This window comes from Protopterus annectens, chromosome 3.part0 (assembly GCF_019279795.1).
Source record: "Protopterus annectens isolate FY-2018-M chromosome 3.part0, PAN1.0, whole genome shotgun sequence".
Taxonomy (NCBI): Eukaryota; Metazoa; Chordata; order Ceratodontiformes; family Protopteridae; genus Protopterus; species Protopterus annectens.
In genome coordinates, this window is record NC_056731.1 from 1520045153 (window position 1) to 1520066699 (window position 21547).

A 21547-nucleotide genomic window follows, 5' to 3' on the forward strand; every position below is an offset into this window, starting at 1 on the left:
TTTAGCATTAGATTCCCCAGTCTGTCAATAACTCCCCCCCCCCCCCCAAGTAGTATCTTGGGGGATTAGTTATAGTACATAAAATAAATGTACAGAATAAAAATACAGTTTCATAAGAATTGCTGATTAGGAACTGAAACACAAATGCAGAGATTAATGGCTACCATGATTAAACCTCAGCATGCAGGTGCTAGCTACTAAAAAGTATGAATGCAGATATACAATTTTCGAAGGTAACCAGCAAACAATCACAAATATATATACTCACTCAGGCAGGCACAGGGCAGGGGCTGTACCCCTAACATGAGCTTAGAGCATGGTCCCTTGGAGTAAGAATATTCTGAGATGTTCAATCTTGGAACTGGTATACAAGCAGATACAGATCTGCACATTGCGGTTTTCATTTTTTGTGTGTCAAATACCAGTATGTTGATGTTCTGCCCATTTCCCAACATAACATAGTTGAGAAAATGCATGCATAAGCAGTAATACTGAAATCAAAACTAACAGTATTGTGCATTAATGAAGACAAACCTATAAACTGACAGTTGCCATGACAGTATTTACAGTGTGAGAACAAGGGATAATGAGTGAAAGTAAGGGTTTTGTAAATGGAGGAGTAGGCAAAACACCATCAAGTAGGATGTAATGTGTGCGTCATTCAGCACATTTCAGAGAGGGTGACAAGCCACATCTATGAAGGTCTAGGTCTGGTTCTAAAGCCAAACGTATCTTGTTTAGGTAAACAAAACAGAATACAAACAATGCCCCCCCCCCCCCCCCGACTTTGTTGTCCACACACATTTTAGTCATTTTTAATATACTACATCAAACCAGACCCAGGTTGCGACAACATATGGGAATGGAAAATGCAATTCTAAATCGAAAAAAACAGATTTGGTGTTTGCAGGAACAGAAGTATAACTACAGCGGAGATGGCAATGCAGATTTGGTGTTGGTGATAACACAAATAACGTCAATTTGAAGAAAAAAAGGAAAGTCAAATAAATCCACTATATTTTGTCCAACCAGACAGCTTGGCTACAGGCCATCAGTCTGTACAAGTAAAAGTGAAGGAATGAATGTATGTATGAGAAAGAGCACACTGGCTAAAAAGTGCAGATGACAATGTCCAACAAGGTTGGTCTCCAGACATCTATGAACAATATCAAGAGTTAAATGGTGAAGAAAAACAAACATACTCCCAGCATGAGACCTGGAATGCACAAAGGATGTACTTGTCCTAAATATTTACAGTCATTAAGTGTAAAGAATAAAGGGAAGGAGAAATTCTAGTTTAGACCAGTTACATGTGTAGACATTACACCACAGGAGCCACTCAACTCCAGATCATTTAATCCATTTTTTTTTATCTAGTCCATTAAAGTCTTTAATAGTTAGACTAATAAATGTCTTTTTACAGTAGTCTTTCCTTCTTATATGCAAATACATTATATATCATAGTATAACCTGCTTTACTAAAATTTAAAGTAACAGTCTCTAGTTATCAAAGTGGCAAATTCATTCTAGCAAATCACATAGGAAAAAAAAAAAAAAGCTCCATAGATAGAAGATGACATATCCCCCGGTCTATTTAAAATATTTTTCATAAGCATGCTAGTATTTTTAAAGTTTTCAGAATCCATAAATTTTAAGTAAACACATTTCACAGGAGCACATCCCTTTCCCTGCGAGAGTTCTGCAAAAATACTGTACTACAGCTTACAATTGTACTTAGGGTTGCCGCCTTTCCAAATGGCCAAAGTGGGACATTTGTGCTACAAACATCAGATTTTGCAGGGCTAAATATACCCACGGCCAGTACAAAGGACAGAACTTCAGTTGTTTGCCTGAATAAAAGTTTATTTTTGTAGCATTTTTGTTCCTTATTCTGTTTCGTATAACATTTAGGTGTTTCGGATACGGAATAACTGTTTTATGCAACTATTACATACAATACAGAAAATAATTTTGTCCTAAAATCTCAGGACATTTGCCATTTTCTCACAATATTTTGCAGGACACAACTGCCCAAAGAGGGACTGTCCCTCGCAAAGTGGGACAGGTGGTAACCCTAATTGTACTCCATTAATAATGGCAGCTTTCTCATTCACTGGCTGGCTTCAAACAGAAAGCTTCATTCTTAGCAGCTGATCAAGTATTGCCTGCAGATGAACAAACAGCAAGAATAACTGAATGCAAGTCACAATTACACCGTTATAATTTGCATTCACAGACACCAATGGTTTGTGCATGAAGCACCACATTTTCATTAGCAACAGAAATACTGTAAGATCAGCCAACAAAAAGTAGGCAAAAGCAAAATGCTTCTATAAAGTTTACTACTATCCACATAAACATTTTAGCCCATCTAGACATGTTCTTAGTGTTAGAATACAAAGCCAAAACACCCATCCAAAAGATCTGAAATTCATCTAGTTTCATTAGCGTAATGAAAGCAGCTGATATGCATGCAATACAGTCTGTCATTACGAACAATTTACTGAATAAGGAATACAACTGAAAAATGTCATAAAGAATTTTAAAAGTAGCATCAATTAAGTGTAAAATGATGCTGAACAATCAAAAATAAGTAACAGAAGCCTTTCAAGGATTATGTTTTTTACTATTTTCAAGGACTCCACACTTCTGCATTTTAATTGGAGTACTCCCCCTCCCAAAAGAAAAAAAAATAATATCTTACAACTCATCAATGAAAGGTTTCCACCAACACTTCAAGGGAGCAAACACTAAATCTTGTTCAAACATACTTCTAAAAATACAAATGGTAATGTGATGGCCAGAATTCCACTCATTCACCTTACATGTCAAAAAACTTCCCTATGGGATAACACTGTCATAAAGAAATGACATAATCCTCTCCCTACAGTTTCCTTTGAATACAACAGTTATTACAAAAAAAACTAAATCACAGCGAAACAGGACTTCCATTTACTTTAACTCAGTAAGGAATCATTTAAACACTACCAGATAGTTAAAAGACAAGCAGGGGAACTCAGTTTCACCAACAGTACATCCATTTGAAACTCCAAGAACTAAACTGTTAACGTGTCAAGAGTTCTTAATCTTTTTTTTTTTTTTTTACTAGCAGCTTCACTCTTATTACAGTTGCTGCTGAAAAGAAATCAAATGAAAGGTGTTCAGAGAATTTATACATCAAATTATAAATATTGGGCTACAGCTAACTGAAGCACAACATTCACTTGAATATCAAAGCTCACACATCATTATAAAACAGCTCAAATAACCTTTAGAGAAATTAATAAAAATGATACCTGAATGTATGTGGCTTACACTTAAGTTAGAACTAACACAACCTGCATAAACACTCTAATCACCAAAACAAGTGGGGGAAGGGTTTTATTTCACAAACCTTATGGAACAACCAATTGAGTCATCCCTGTAGATTGGTCACATGGGCCTTGGTTAGCTGCAAAGTGTTACTGAGCATGTCACTGGAAAACTAGTGAGTTAACACAAAAACTGAAATTAATTATAAAACTAAAGCTACAGAAATACCCTAGAAATGCTGTTAGCCATTGCTGTGTTTGTAAAAGTAATTACAAATAAATAGTACTTAATTTAATTTCTGTGGTAACCTCACCAAATTATTCCCTAAATACTGTATTTCTGAGGCTTATATCATACTAATCTGTTTATTCCACTCCACATAAATATATTTTTTCTGCAACCATAATGCTTTTTTCCATTTGGATATTCTGCATATATGCTACATTCATTTTTTTGTTTTTACATTTTATAAGGGACTTTACTGTTGTCAGACATTTTAGTAAACACTTCACTTTCTAAATACATTAACTAAAATCCAGCCAACGTGGGTTTCCAACTTTATCAAATATTATACCAGTCTCTATATACTCAGGTTACTATCAGTTTATGATTATCATTCACTCAAGCAAATCTATGTCACAATCTTTTAGGTGGAAAAGCAGTTAATTCTATTAATGGGTGTATTTCACTTTTTTGTGTTGTACATTATGCAGTTTTGCTGTAGGATGTTTCCCAAACTTGTGTTACACCTGACTGCATGCACACTTTGAAAAATACATTTTCCTGGTCAAACAGGGACAGATGGAGTAAACGGGCATTTTCCACTTATGAACACACAAAGTGCCAGCAAAGGACACATTCATCTGTTTAGCTTGCATATGATTTGTAGTTAGTGTTAGTGACTGCAATTTCATGTCTTCCAGTCACATTTTCCCCTTTTGTCCTGGGATTGCTCATGCTACCAACTGTTGTATAAAACAAAGTTAAGTCTAAGCACTAAGATCTATGTTTGTGGGGGTCCTCAAAATATTGTCTGGTGGCCAGGATGAAAAAGAATGTTTCTTGTTTCCTTTGGAATGGTGGTATTATCCTGATAGTTACCAACAGTGTTAATCACAATATGAATTCAGTCGGATGAATAGATTCTTCAGTGAGTTGGGTGAATGACATATCTCACTTTGGGAGTTAGCTAGAAGGGAGTTGGCTTCTGATTTACATAGAAGCCACTAGCAGAATGAAGCCATTGCTGGGACTTCTTAATACTATTCCTTGATCCCAATACACATCTAGCAAAACAGAGACTTCCTGTATTCATGTTTGACTTCATCTATGCTTAAATTCACAAAACATCACATCTCCCACCAAGGTGTCATAAAATGAACATTATGTTTCAGTATATCTGCAGCATGCCCCTTCCCGTTCTCCTGGACTGAGAATAAATTGAGATTCTGTAATTCTGTACTATCCCTACATTTATTAATCTGACCTTTCTATTAACCACCCCGATTGCCTTCCCTTAGTCCCCCCCATATGATCAGTATCATTTACTGTGTACACCCTCCACAACACAACAGTTTTCCAGAAAGAGGCTAATCAGTGCCCAGTACAGAGAACGCTTGACCTTTTATTGTTGACAGTTTACTCCCTGGCTAATAATGCACAGTGCCGTAGCTTTCTTTCCTAAAATTTTCTCACATGGTGCAGAGTGGTTCTTCAGTAGAGTAAATTTCACTATGGGGTCCTTTTCCTACAACAAACTTCTTGGTATCTCTGTCCTCAGTTTGTACCGTAACATATGTGCTGATTTTACTGAAGTACATATTTTTGTATTCATGCCTGTTAGCATCAGCATTCCCCCATCTGCCCTTTCCTTTAGTGTATATTGATAGACCTGTTGCCTTTTCATTTCTTTGCCTGTCCTATGTGGTCTTGAATGCCTATGTGGATTCCCTCTCTACCATCCATTTGAGTAGTCCACTCTAAAGCCTTATAACATTCTCTGTGAAAACAAAAATAAATATTTTCAGAGATCCATGATGTATTCAGACACTTCTTCCTTTTTCCTTCCTATTCAGGATGACTACTGCACATCTCTAGGACATGATTTTTGCAAAAATATCATGTCCCCACTGTCTATTCTGGTCTCAAGTGAGAAGAGCTCTAGTTCTTCTGTGCATAAAAATATCCCTTCTACTCCATCCCACTGAACTTTCTGGTGGTTTTCTCCTAGATTTGTTCCATTAGTCTGATGTCTCTTTCTTTATGTAGCCTCCAATACACAAAATGTGGCCTAACCAGGGCCCTGTAGAGTAAAGTACTACTTTGTTTCTGAATTTTTCCATCTAAGAATGTAGCCCAGCATTTTGTTTGCGGCTGCCACTACCCCATTAGTGTGCTGTTAGTGGTCCATTTCAGTTGTGATCAGCACCTGACGATCCTTTTCCTGCTCCTTTGCCATTCTACTGCCTCAAAGCTAATACTTCACCCTAGAGTTGTAGCCCAAGTGCAATATTTTGCTTTTATTTGCCCTGAACCTCACTTTTCACCTTTCTGCCCACTTGTTCAGCCTTTCTTGATCTTTCCCTAGAGACTTCTCCAATCTTCTACTGCTGCACATACCTTTGTGTCATCAGCAAAAATGCTAATGTTGTTCTCTAGTTCCTCAGATATGTATGTCTGAGACAAACACACTGAAAGGTACTGAACCCATGACAGACACCCTGGAGTAATCACTCATCCACTTTTCTGATTCATAACATTGTCTGTCTACAACCCCCTATATCTTACTATTCAATAATGCATCTAGCCACTTCCTCAGAATTGATCTTATCACCGAGTTCTCCATTTTTTTTTTATCAGCTTCATGTGTGGGGCAAAGTCAAAGGCCTTGATGAAGTTCAGGTAAATCAAATCCACTGGTACTTCCATGTCAGATTCACCAGTAAATCAATCATAAAATGGTAACAGGATTGACTGGCAGTGCCTTCTGACAAAGAACATAAGTTGTCTGCGGTCTTGAAGATTATTGTCTTCTAGAAAGTCATGCAACCTTCCCCTCGGGATTCTCTCCATGACTTTCCCTACTACCGCTGTTAAGTTAACAGGCCTATTGTTCCATAATTTTTTGCCTTCTTCCACCTTGTAAAGCATATTACACTTGCTATAGTCTTCAGGCACTTTCTCAGTAGCTATTGGTCTGCTAAAGATTTCTGTCAAGAGATCTGCCTGCATACTGGACAGACTTCAGAGGTCCTTCAGAGGCAGCCCATCTAATTCTTGTACTTTATGCTGTTGAAGAGCAGCTAGGTCCCCTCCACCACTCTTCTCCCTATCTTGGCATCTGTTCACTGTACTCCCCATTCTCTCTTGCTTCCCTCACAGCATTGCAATCTCTACTTCTTCCTTTGAGATGAGTTAAGAAAAGTAGTTACTCAGTACCTTAGTTTTTCTCAGGTTTCTGTGACCTTCCTGCTATCTTTCCTCATTCTAGCCTTTCTATTCTGCCCTTCCTCTTTTCTGTTGTATCCCTAAAAAAATTGTTTCCCTTCCTAATGCTTTCTGCCAACTCCCTTTCATCTTTTCTCCTTATGACCTTCACCATCTTTGTTGCCCTTCTGCTAGATTCCTTGTATTTTGCCCCTTCCACCTCCTAACCATGCTTTTGCTCCTCTGGTAGATCTTATAGGTTCATAGGTGTTTACTAGACTAATGACCACAAGGGCCTTTTTAAGCCTAGCCATGCATCCCAAATCTCTGACAATTTTTGATACCCTTGATAAGTGTAAGCATGGGCCTGGGAGATGAACCATTTACAGCCAGGTTACCTGTGTCCATTAGAGACATAGGTGCGAAACTAGGGATGAATTTCTGGTTTCCCATCCAATTGTCCAAGTTGCACTTGAATTGGGTTTGGGACGAACACTGCTTCACATGGATGGGGAAACTGTTCCATAGATGGGGTAGTCTTTGGGATGGGTCTACTTCAGAATATCGACTGTTCAGAATGCTGACTTACATATGGCCAACACCATATGATCGACATTCCAAAAGACCAACATCCTGAAATAGCGCCATTTAGTAAACACAGTAAAACTGTGTTATGCAGGGGAGCAAGCCCCCTGCACCCCCCCCACACCCCCTGCTACTTAAATATTCTCACTCCGAGATCGCACTACAGTGCAGGAAAGGGGAATCTCCAAGTCCCGCACTGTAGCGGGATCTCCACTATCATTTGTCAGCCTTTCAAACATTCACTCATATGGTGTCGGCCATAAGGGTTTCGAACATTTGAAAGTTCGAACAAATGAAGGGCTCCCTCTGGGATACATATCTATCTTTTCAGCAGGTCCTATTTATATCACAGAAAAGGTTTAAGTCTTTAGAATGGGTAATTCTGGTGCTGTTTGTTTTGTGGATATGCAGGAGGTCCATCAGAGTGGAGTCTGACAATGCCCTGTATGCCAGGCATAGCTCTCCCCTCAAAATCCTGTAGGAGACAGAATATAGGGATAGGGCCTTGAGGCGGTCTGCATAGGACATTTTACATATGCCCTGTATTCTTTTAGTGAGGAACCTCTGTGCACTTTCCAATTGTTGGATATGCCTGGTTAGGTACATACCAAAGGGGCATTGTACTCAATGATAGGTCTGATGAATGCCAAATACAGTGGATCAATGTCTTCCTTGGACTTAGATGCCATACCTTTGTTTATAAGTTGTGCAACATAGAATGATTTCCGCACAAGTGTAGACACATGATGGTCAAAGGCTAGATTGCTATCTATGTGTATCCTTATGTCCCTGACTACTGGGTCAGCTCTAAGGGGTGTGTTGTCAATATGATAGTTACCAGGGATGGATGACTTCCCAAAGGATACTATTATGCATTTCTTGGCATTATGTTTTAGTCCATGGCTCTGACAGCAGTTGTTTGTCTGTGTCAGCCCCTTCTGGAGAACATTTGTGTCAGTATGAGATTTAATGACAGCTCTTAATTTGCAGTCATCTGCAAATTTAGTTAGCCAGAGGCCACTGACACTTCTGAGAAGTAAATGCCAAAAAGGAGTGGTCCAAGGACTGATCCCTGAAGGACTCTACTTGTGACTGGCCTCTTTGTAGAGGTGGATTCCACAATTCTAACTTCCTGGGTCTTGTCTGTGAGGCAGTTGCTATCTACTGGATGACATACAGTTTTATACCTCACCTCTTGAGTTTGTCAACAATGCCTGAGTAGGGTATTGTGTCAAATGCCTTGGCCAGGTCAAGGTAGGCAGTGTGAATGATTTTGCCCTCATCCATTGCTTTGGTGACCTTCTCAAAGAAGTCCACCAGGCTGAGTAGGCATGATCTGCCCTTTATGTAAACAAACTGGGTTGGGTTCAGTGTCTGGAGATTTACTATATCTCTATTGATAATCTCCATGATAATTATTTCCATGGCTTTACATATAAGACTAGTGAGACTTATGGGTCTGTAGTTTCCAGGGCCTGTAGATGGCCTACCTTTGTGCAGAGGGATGACTGTTGCCTTTCTCTCTTCAGGAGGCACAAAACCTGTTTGGAGACTACAGTTAAATAGTGATTGCAGAGGCCCTGATAGGTCATGTTTCATGGTGTTTAGAAGGCATCCTGGGATATTGTCTGACCCCACTGATGCAGTGCTCTTGGTCTTAGAGGGAGCATTAAGGACCTGTTCCTTAGTGATAGTAGGGAATTTTTATTTAATGATATTTCCTGATGAAAGATTGAGAGGATAGAGGAGTAAAGATGGAGCTGAATTTAACAGCCAGGAGGTTTGCTATGTCTTCTGGCTCAGTATATGTGGCTCCATTTACAATGAGCTCTGTAAACAATTGTGTATTGCCTTTGGGGTTGCGGACATAGCTAAATAATGACTTGTGGTTGTCTTTGGCCTGGGAGGCCAAACTTAACTCAAATGTGACTTTGGTAGACTTTATTTGGACTCTGAGTTGTTTGATTAGTTTGATGAGAGTGTTTTTATCCTGCTGGGTGCTGCACCTCCTAATTTTTGCCATGATTTTCTTCCCCCTGTTATACAGCCTATTGATTTTGCAATTCCTCCAGGGTGGCTTGTTTTTTATTTAGTTCTGTACTTTTCCTAGTGGGTACAGCTGCTTCTATGCAGCTCTTAACATGCTTGTACATATTCTTTCTAATTGCTAGCCTCAAATTCCCATTTAGGCACTTTTGCTTTCTCCTTTTACCTTTTGGCCTCATCCTTTCGTGCCCATAGCCCTAAGTAATCTATCCCTGATCCATTCGCTAAGGACATTTACTCCATCAGTTTGCTTCTGGTGTCTTAGCTCATTCTTACCACCCTCATCCAGCACAACATAATCCATTCTCTTAAAAATCCCACACCTTGAGTTCCGCCTTTAAATTTTTAACCTTACCCTTATTCTAAACTATACATTGGCATGATCAATATTAACTAATGATGCCTTAGCCTGGATATCCATGACACCCCTCTGTGTTTGTCAGTACCACATCCAGAATTCTAGCCTTTCTGGTACAGTCCTGCAGCAGCTGGCTGAACCCCTCAGGATTCAATAGTACAATTATATACCCATCTGGAGCAACAGTTTTTACCTTTGTATTATCTACAAACAGATTTACATTGCCTTTCAAAATATGTAGAAACACTGTTCTCAATGCGATTCTTTGTTCTACCCTAAAATACACTGTGCATTTGACTGAAAACACTCCATTATTCAAGCTGACAATGCTCTTTTAATGACAAAAGTGCTCATTTATATACATATAGCTATATATATATATATATATATATATATATATATATATATATATATATATATACAGTACCCATACACACACACACACACACACATTTATGCATATACACACACTCGTGTGTGTGTGTGTGTGTGTGTGTGTGTGTGTGTGTGTGTGTGTGTGTGTGTGTGTGTGTGTGTGTGTGTGTAGGTTCATAGGTAGGTACTAGGCTATCTGCCCAAGGGCCTAAGTAAGCCTAGCCAACAAGGTTCCCTGTGGCTATCTGTAGAATAAACTCCCTCTCCACGTCAAGCAGAGTACCTCTTTACCCCTTTTTAAGCACAACCTGGATAACTGGATAAATATATATATATATATATATATATATATATATATATATATATATATATATATATGAATGTATATTTTATTTATTTATTTTACAAAGCTAGTAACCCATTTTCAGCAGAGGCCCGGGGAGAAAAGCTCCAGAGAGATAGTTACATTAATATTAATCAGAGCAACAATTACAAAATAGTATTTAGACTTTTGGTAACAATAAAAAACACTAGTTTGGTAAAATAAGTTGCATACATATCAAATGACAGCAGATATTATGTTAACATCTTGGTAAAGGGATAGGCAAGTTACATATCGATGAGAAATTAGTATGAGTTGCTTATAACTAATGGAAGATACTGATAAGCAAGTGGATTAAGAGGTGAGGGTGAGAAGTAAGAAGAAAGAGGGAGAAATTTATCCTGGATAATACAAGGGTAGATCCAGTTATTAAAAAGGTATTCTTTGAGTAGTATAAATTTAGTGTCGGTGGGGGTACTGAGTATGTTTTGTGGAATACCGTTCCATATTTTTTGCGATGTGATTTGTGACTAGGGAGTCACCAAAAGAGTTACTAGATTTATGGCTTTTTAGCAGTAGTTTATTGGATGAGCAAAGTGAGCAGGAAGTGTTATAAGGTTGGACTAAGTTTTTTAGAACTGGACAGGCATCAGGTTGGTGAATGATATTGTGAGCAATTATGAGTTGGCTTAGTGATAAGAAGTGGGATAGTTCAAGCCAGTGTAGTTGTTTCAGGGCTGTGCAGTGATGTGTTCTGTTAGGGAGGCTGGTAGCAAAATGAACAATCTTGTGGTAGCAAGTCTCTAGTTTGGAGAGTTCAGAATTTCTAAGATTAGCGAAAATGGGTTTTGTGTACAGTAATGTGGACAAAAGGTAGGTCCTAGCTAGGGCCAGCTTAGTGGGAGCGGTGAGGAATGCTCTGGACCTATACAAACAGCCACGTTTAATATGTATCTTCTTAACGGTAAGGTTTATGTGTTTGTCATGTTTTAATGAGCTATTTATTGTGACACCTAGAATTTCAGTGTTGTCTGCTGCCTCAGTTTTGGTTCCATTGGCGGAAAGATGTAAACAGGGGAAATTGGTTCTATGGATCTATTATGTGAGAATATCATGAGTTTTGTTTTATTGGGGTTAAGTATAAGTTGGTTCTCCTTGAGGCACAGTTCTACATCAGAGAAGGCTTGTTGGGTTTTGATTTGTAGTTCTGAGTAGGAGGGAGCTGTGCAGATGACTGTGGAGTCATCTGCATATTGCACTATAGTAGCATGTGAAGTAGCTGAATTTAGTTTATTTGTAAAGATGGAGAAGAGCAGAGGTCCCAGAAGTTAGCCTTGTGGGACGCCAACAGTAACAGGTAGTAGTTGAGATATGTCATCAGCCCAGTTGACAGCCTATTGTCAGTTGGACAGATACTGATGGAACCAAGTGATAGTTGAGAGTGAAATATGGATGGAAGATAATTCTTGCAATAGTATCTGATAGGAAACAGTGCTGAAAGCTTGACATATCCAAGAATATGGATGAGACAAAGTTGTTAATATTTTTGTGGCTGTTGATGGTGTTTGTGAAACTTAGTAGGGCAGTAGTGGTACTGTGTTTTATATATTAGTAGGTGTTAAACATACAGCAAAACACATTACATGACTGCAACACATCAATACAATCAAAAATAAAAAAACACTAATTTGTATAAACAAACCATCTATGTAGTAGCACTGTTAGGGAAAGAGTATTTAGTACTTAAGTGTGTAGGACTGGGATTGGGACAGGAGTAGTGTTGAGATCAACACATATTACTAGGGCAGGGTAGTGTAGAGCTGGAGGGGGGCCTCACCCTCCATGCACCCATCTTAATCATGGCTTCCATGTGCTTCAGTTCTTTGAATGGGGGACTCTTTTTGAAGCATATATACCTGATACTGCCTCAGATGACATCTTAGTACGTTTCTTTTCTGACAGACATTCCCAACTAGTTAACAAGTCAGAATAACTCACAAGATATCATCAGCAACTTGATTATGAATCTTGCAAGTCGTTAAACCTCTGTGTATTAGTTTAGCTTTATACGTACCTGTTAGCCACAGATTCCTTGAATCCAGGTAAAACAATAAATACATAAAGATCATTCTTTGGGTCGTAATAATCCCAAAACATATCCTTAGAGACAGAAAGCTTACCTATCCACTCTTTCTTAAGGTTAAAAGTGTTAAATACCTTAATGACGTCCTTACTTTGTTAGAAGAAGGAAAATTTTACACTGGATCTTTTCTGGCTTTTTATCATGTCTATTGGTAATGTGGTATAGCTGCTATATATATATATATATATATATATATATATATATATATATATATATATATATATATATATATATATATATATATTGAAATCCAGAGTTTCCAGTTATTTGATAAAATTTTTCATGAATAATTAAAGACTGATAGTTGCAGTGTAGGCATTTTATCAAAAAAATCACAAAATGCAGGTAAAGGATTTGTGATTCAGTGGAAATACAAACAAAAGTTAAAAATAAATCATTATTTTCAAGACTGATTTCTGAATGATTTAATCAAAATGTTAATCTTTTGAATGTCAGTAATACAGAAATGCAAAAGCAGAACTTGACTGGAAACTTTTATCATCCAAAATGAGGAACAAAGCTGACCTAGTATTGTTCATGTGTATGATACTATAAAAACATTAAGAACTGGAATTTGTAGACTGCAGAAAGTTTCAGCAGACCAACTTCAGTGAAGACTGAAAAAACAGATTAACACTAACAAATGAAGAGGTGCTATGCATGATGTGCATTCAACAAGAATCTTTAATGAACTGCTCTGATGAAGAATGCTGAATGATATACTGGCCCATTAATGGTATCTCCTCTTAAATACATAGCTGTTGTGTAATTACTATACAGCAAGAGAGAGGGGTGTGTGTGTGTGCGTGTGTGTGTGTGTGTGTAAGTGCATGTATATGTATATGTATTTATAATATATAAATAAAAACGGGTGCTATGGTGGCTTAGTGGAATCACCCTGCAGGAAAGTAAAAAATGTTTCTTATTCATGAAAAAATCCTCACGACTACTGCCTAGCTCAATAAGACACAAACCCATACATTTCAACTTATTAGTGCAAGAAATCTGAACAGATCCTAAAAGAACGGGGGAACAAACTCCCAAAAATGGGGACATATTTTTAAATATTCCTCTTATAAACTTAGAAGGCTATTAATATAACAGGATTTGTGTTGGTGTGTATTTTCTGAAGGATATGAAGTCTGAAAGTTAAATATATGTCATTATTTAGTAACTTCAGTCCTCAATAATTTTCCACAAAGCCATACATTTTATGAGGAGCAGACCAAAAATATGAGGCAAAAATCTGTACAGTTGAGAGGAATGCAAAAAGCTTTTGTATGTATTTTTCTAGCAGAAAATACAGCTCAGCATAGTAGAATGTTTATTTTCCCTCCCTGTACTATAGGTTCATACTAGGCTAACTGCCCTTGTGAATCATTGTAAGCCTAGCCAATTATCCCTTGTGAGACTCAAACCCTGCACCTTGTGTTTGTAAGGCAAACACCTTAACCATTATGCCACCCTCCCAACCTAATTCTAAATCCTTACTACAGTGTATGGCGCAGAACTAAGTACCAATTGCATCATAATATTGTGGCATATAGTAGGGTGTTGTGGTTGTAGTTGCTGTATACTCTCCTCCCTGTACCACAGAAAATGCCATATTTTGTCCCTGTAATGAGCTTCTGCTCTCTGGACTTGTCTCCTCCCATCACATACACCAGCTATCCCATGATATCTAGTTATTCTGCATCCACTGGAGTCTTGGGCCCACACATGTGCAGGTACTTACACAATATACATGCCAGACCAACTCAGAAAATGCAAATTATAAAGCTAATTTGCTTCATGAGCAGATCACACATGAATTTCATGGTTATGTCAAGATACAATGTAGTGTAAAAAGTGATTCACTGCAGGACTTAAAAGTGTGCTACTCTAGACATAGGCACTGCACTAAACATAACAAAAGGGGGTGCAAAGGGTAGGAGAGGTAGCTACTCTAGACATGGGCATACTATTTTATATCTTTATACCTAGACACAGAAATAGTGCTGCCCTAGCCAAGTGCATTTAGTTTTGATATGAAGAAGTCAGGTAGTTGGACAACTTTTGCAAACGTGAGTAAATATATATATATAACTAAAATATCTAAAACGTAAAATACTAAAAGCATTTTGCAGGGGGCAAGCCACCCCCCTGCTTCCCCACACCCCTTGCTAATTAAATATACCAACTCCAAGCTCTCAAAACAGTGGAGAAGGGGCAAATGCCCATGTCAGATATTTTGCGTTTTACATATTTTTGGCTTTCCATCTTTTGAATTTTCAATCTTATGGCATAGACTCACACACACACTCATATACATACAGTACATATGTTTGTATGTCTATATATATATATATATATATATATATATATATATATATATATATATATATAAATATATATATATATTATTGCAAAAAAGACAGGGCATGAGATGAAGACTATCACAGATATTTAACTGCATTATTATTATTATGGGGGGGGTGACAGGACATGAGAGGAAGGCTGACCTAGACATTTAGCAGTATTATTAAGGGTGACAGGGTATGAAATGGAGACCACCACAAACATTTAGCTGTGTCATGACTGGGGAAGAGCATGAGAAGAAGGCTGCCCAGACATTTAGATGTATTATTATGGGGATTCGCAAGGCATGAGAGGAAGACTGCCCCAGACATTTAGTTGTATTATTACGGGGATTCACAAGGCATGAGAAGAAGACTGCTCTTGACATTTAGTTGTATTATTATGGGGATTCACAAGGCATGAGAAGAAGACTGCCTCAGACATTTAATTGTATTATTATGGGGATTCACAAGGCATGAGAAGAAGACTGCCCCAGACATTTAATTGTATTATTATGGGGATTCACAAGGCATTAGAGGAAGACTGCCCTAGACATTTAATTGTATTATTATGGGGATTCACAAGGCATGAGAAGAAGACTGCCCCAGACATTTAACTGTATTATTATGGGGATTCACAAGGCATTAGAGGAAGACTGTCCTAGACATTTAATTGTATTATTATGGGGATTAACAAGGCATGAGAAGAAGACTACCCTAGACATTTAATTGCATTATTATGGAGATTCACAAGGCATGAGAGGAAGACTGCCTCAGACACTTAATTGTATTTTTATGGGGATTCACAAGGCATGAGAGGAAGACTGCCCCAGACACTTAATTGTATTATTATGGGGATTCACAAGGCATTAGAGGAAGACTGCCCTAGACATTTAATTGCATTATTATGGGGATTCACAAGGCATTAGAGGAAGACTGCCCCAGACATTTAGTTGTATTATTGTGGGGATTCACAAGGCATTAGAGGAAGACTGCCCTAGACATTTAATTGTATTATTATGGGGATTCACAAGGCATGAGAGGAAGACTGCCCCAGACATTTAATTGTATTATTATGGGGATTCACAAGGCATGAGAGGAAGACTGCCCTAGACATTTAATTGTATTATTATGGGGATTCACAAGGCATGAGAGGAAGACTACCCTAGACATTTAATTGTATTATTATGGGGATTCACAAGGCATGAGAGGAAGACTGCCCCAGACATTTAATTGTATTATTATGGGGATTCACAAGGCATGAGAAGAAGACTGCCCCAGACATTTAGTTGTATTATTATGGGGATTCACAAGGAATGAGAGGAAGACTGCCCTAGAAATTTAATTGTATTATTATGGGGATTCACAAGGCATGAGAGGAAGACTGCCCTAGAAATTTAATTGTATTATTATGGGGATTCACAAGGCATGAGAGGAAGACTGCCCTAGACATTTAATTGTATTATTACGGGGATTCACAAGGCATGAGAGGAAGACTGCCCTAGAAATTTAATTGTATTATTACAAGGATTCACAAGGCATGAGAGGAAGACTGCCCCAGACATTCAATTGTATTATTATGGAGATTCACAAGGCAGTAGAGGAAGACTGCCCCAGACATTTAATTGTATTAATATGGGGATTCACAAGGCATTAGAGGAAGACTGCCCCAGACATTTAATTGTATTATTATGGGTTTCACAAGGCATGAGAGGAAGACTGCCCTAGACATTTAATTGTATCACTATGGGGATTCACAAGGCATGAGAGGAAGACTGCCCTAGACATTTAATTCTATTATTATGGGGATTCACAAGGCATGAGAGGAAGACTGCCCTAGACATTTAGCTGTGTTATTGCAAGTGGAGTCAGAGCATGAGAGGAAACTACACTGGACATTTAGCTGTACTATTACAGGAAGAGAGGGCATTTGAAGAAGATTGCCACAGATGTTTACAACAGCTGGGAGGAGGAAGGAGACATCAGTAATTATACAACAGTGATTGAGTAACTGTCTCGTGCTTAAGCACACAATATGCCTTTCAGCTGCTGTCACCAAAATATATCCACCTTTTCTGTAAATATTTGACTGTGAGAAAATGAGAAAAATAATGAATTATACTAATTTATTTTAAACTGTTACTCTCAAATGCAAATACACTTTCCTCAAACAATCCATGTCAAATAGTGTTTCACAGTAATAGGATAACTGACCTCTACGTTTACACAAAGCACTTTCTGTGCACTCTTATGATGTTGATTGTAAAGAAAATGACAGTCATACTGGTCTCAGTAATACATTTCAACTAACCAAAAGCTGTCCAACATTTTGTTAGAGTGTGTTGAAAGTAAAAGAATAAATGGCCAGAGTAATTTATTCCATTCTGCAAATCTGAGCTATATCTAGAGTGTTCCACACCCAGCAAGCCATTTCAATAATCACTTCACAGCAATCATGGAATTGCCCTTTTCTTTTATCAATAGCCTGACTACAAAATAGACGACCACTTCTACAATTACCTGTAGTGTAGGAGCCCAAAGACATGGAAAAAAATGTTGGCTACAGTAATGTATTTTAGCCTGCTATTATAGCCAGCCACCCCAATCACCACAATACATACACCATAATAAAGACATTAAATTCATTAAAAACATGAATCAATTGATGCTGTGAGCAGCAGTTACTGTAGCCAGTGTCCACTAATACATCAAGTTTCCCATCATTAAGTAAGCAAACAAAATGATCTGTAAGGGAAAACTGACCCTAAAAATAAGAGTGTCTTCTCTTCTCAAAATCTCTAGTCAAATGACTACAGGCCAGCAGACAAGCTCTAAGTGACTCATTTTTAAAATAAAAACATTGGCATGCTAAAACTAAATAATTTTGGGACCCATCATTCCTGTCTTTTCCCATGATATCAAGATAACGCTTGAAGCACTGACAACGTGTTAACCCATTCACTGACCTACATGTACAGTTTCCTCTAACACCACTGTCTCAGTTAAATAACACATTATTTAGTCAGTCTTCCATCTTGCCACTTTATAGCTGTTACTTTTGCCATTACTGATTTTCTGCTTCTCCTCCTGAACAATTCACTACCCACTTATCCCTAATAGCTGCTGTTTGTCCAAATGTTACCACTCCACCCACCACCTTCTTTTGTTTGCTAATTCTGTAGTTCATGCTCTGTAGACACCTAATTGCCTGCTTTCTGACATAGTACTGACATTTCCAGAGCACTATGTTGACCTTAGTCACTGTCGTTTCACACATATATCTCTAGGAATCATGCCCAGACATTATCAGAACCCCACAGGTCATTTTCATCCTCTAGCCTAAGAAGGGTTGGTTCTACCTTTTCAGTTCGGGTCCATAACTTTAAGGTGCATTATCTTACATTCTTTATACAATGCACCGACTGTGTTTTTCCAGAACTAAATACAATACTGACCTTACCAGAGCATTATGTTGACCTTAACCACTGTCTTTTCACACACATCTCCTAGGAATAACCTTAAAAATGATTATAACCCCTAGGTGATATAGGTTATCCATCCTAATAAGGGAAATATCTCTTCAGTATGAGTTCATAGCGCTAAGGTGCATTATCTTACATTCTTTATATTAAGCACTGCCTGTTTTTTCAAGGTAACCAGAATATACAAAGGAAACATATACTTATTAACTGAGAATAAAACAACAGGTATAAAACAAATTATTGAGTATTTAAAAGAAAAAGGTAGCAAGGTCTCATTTTTGTTATAAATACTACTCCTCCTCAGACAGATAAGGTCATAAGAGACCTTTGTATTTATGGTGACAATTTTCTGTCTCTCACATTCAATCATATCATTTCCACCATAGTCAGGAAATCCTTCTCTCTGGTCCCATTAATTTCCAAAGGATTATCATCAAGATACAAAGAAGTCATAATACCATTTTACTTATTCTTATGAGACCCATCAAGGATCATTTGGTAAGTATAAGTCCAAGCATATTGCTCAACTGGAGAGGCCGCAACAATTTTAACCAATAAAATAAAGGCATTGCATCCTTCCACTATCCTGATATATTAGCACAACACTTCTTATACTTAGTAGTTTACCAGCTGCTATGATGTAACCACTGTCTTTCTTTTCAAGCCATGAAAGACCCATTCCTGTTTTATCTCCTATTTCTTTGCAAAAACAAATGTTCATCATTCTTACTGCTGCAGTATCTTTGGCCTGTTGGGTTGTATCCTTTCAAGGATACAACACCTATCCAGTCTTCAAAATGCTCTGACTCTTTCCCACAGCTACACTCTTGACTGCTGATTGGCTAGTCCCTTGGAGGGGAAATAAGCAGAGTGTAGACAACTTCAGTACTGTCTTGCTGCCTCAGGGGAAAGCAGCTCTGAGGTTTCGCAGGAGTAGCAATCGGAATTTTTCCACACAGAACATATTGCCTTTTTATATATTTTTGATATATTTTGTATGTCTTGAAGAACACCAGCAAGTTTATAAATATCAGAAGTTTCTTGTTAGAAACTATTTTTAGAATAAGTTTTATTATTGATTATTGGGGCTGTTTTGTGAGAAAAAAAAACTACTACTTTTCAAACATTTTAAGTGAATGAAGTAAAAGCATGTAAAGTTTGGGAAGTGTATTTTATGTACTTAAAATGGTGTTTGAGTGTTTTGATGTTTGTATACACTTCATGACAACTCACCCTTTGTTATTTTATTCTTTGATACATTTTGCCAGAGGTTGTCATATTTAACCATTGAGAACTGTATTTCAGGGCTAAAATGTACTTAGTAATTGGTGCTTGTGTACACTTCATTACAACTTACATTTGTTTCTTGTTTTCAGTCTTCACTCTCTGTGAAAGGGACTAAAGAACTCTAACAGAGCTTTTGAGTACTGCTTGTGCTTTAAATATTGAATTTTTAAGGGAATGTGTGGAAAGGTGTAAGTTTGTATGCTAGGTGTAAACACTTGCCTGATAACACACCTTTTGACAGACTCTTTCCAGCAGTGCTTACCTGGAACTGGGCTTCGTCATTGGCTATAGCTTGGGTTCTTATACCGGTATAACTGTTTCATCTTTAGGGGTGGAGGGGACAGACCTCTTGCCTAGGATGAAGTGCCATCTCTCACTCTGTCTCCTTCCAAGAAAAAAGAAACAAAAAGTTAGACATTGCTCATTCAGAAACATTGTGTTTGTTCATAAGGTTGATTTTCTAAACTTTTCTTACCCTAACCAGGAGTTTATTGCATGTTTTCTATCCTGCTGAACCAAAATCCATGCAAGAAGATTAACTAGGTCAATATATTTCTGAGTAAAATTTATCAGAGGATTCTGAAGTAGGCACAGATAGGGCTTTTTCTTTGTCTGACTTTCAAAACCAAGACACTGACCGAGAAGAAAGTTTGTCCTCTCCGACTCAATTACAGAAGTTTACTTTTCTAAGTCTAGTTCCAGGATGGATGATTTATTTTTATAGGAACAAGTGGATGTTCCACCTAAACTGAGGAGATATTATGATATGCTACAAGTAGATTTACTTCATGCTACATAAATGCCTCATTTTGTGCCAGCCTTGGAGGATATGTTAAATGCTGTCTGCAATAACCCTGGCCCTCAGCTTTTAGTCACCAAAAAAGGCATCATATTTATTAAAGTCAACCCTTACCTGCTGACAAGATGGTAAGGGTATTAGGCAGATTCCATTAGAGAATATCCTTCTTCCAGATTATTCTGTCAGGTGTTGACTGCTTGAGGATTTTTTCTGCCACATTTCTTTAGAAGGCAAGTTTTATCTGAATCCTACAATTTCTAACCAGTCTTAGGTGTCTAAGAATTCTCTGAAGAGTGTGCATGATTGTACAAATACTGTGTCTAGGGCTACTACTATTACTACTGCTGTTTTGAGAAGATAGGCCAGGGTACGTATTCAACAGTTTTCTGATGAGGTAAAGTCTAAAATTTTAAACTCTACTTTAGACAAGGCTGTTTTGATTGGTCCTGCTGCTACTTGGTTCCTCAAACAGTTTGATGACAGATGGACATTAATTCCGGAAGTCAGTAAGATTTTTCATGCCCCACATTATAAATATTACAAATCCTCTGCTTTCTAAAATACAAAATAATCAGTCCCTGCAATCTTATGGCAAAGAGGACACAAACAAGACATGGCAGGAGAGGAACAATAAAAAAACAGGAATCCTTTCAGAAAAAGAGACAGACTCTGTCTTCAAAATGACTATGCCTGAAGGTTATAATAATGAATGCATGATGCTGAAATGTCAAAATGCTGAAAAATTAAATTGTTGAGATCAAAATACCTACTACTCCTCAACATGTGTAGAGAGCTAGACTCCCCCCCCCCCCCCATGCCGGGCTCCTGCTAGTGCTTGTTTCTGAGTATCAGTAATGGAAGGGGGGTGATATTGTTTATTGGCTGACTGTGAACTGGTGCAATGTACATATGTACTGCTGCATGCTCTGAGTAGATATTTTGAGGTCAACATGCTAAAGTTTCAACATTTTTGATATTTAAGGATTTTGCATATACTATTTTCACTTTCAGTATAACACTATTCAGTAAGTTGTCATATACCTAGCAGAAGCAGAAGGACCAGGGAATTTAAAGCT

General features: G+C 37.8%; 1 protein-coding gene across 1 annotated transcript in view; it reads right to left on the minus strand.

Annotated features, from left to right (window-relative positions):
* LOC122797103 (kinesin-like protein KIF20A) overlaps positions 1-20018 on the minus strand; it is a 220387-nt gene extending 200369 nt beyond the window's left edge. The window contains exon 1 of the mRNA XM_044065901.1: positions 19935-20018. Within this exon, the coding sequence (XP_043921836.1) occupies positions 19935-19954 (20 nt within the window). The 5' untranslated portion in view covers positions 19955-20018. The remainder of the gene's footprint in view (positions 1-19934) is intronic.
* Positions 20019-21547: the final 1529 nt, after the last annotated feature.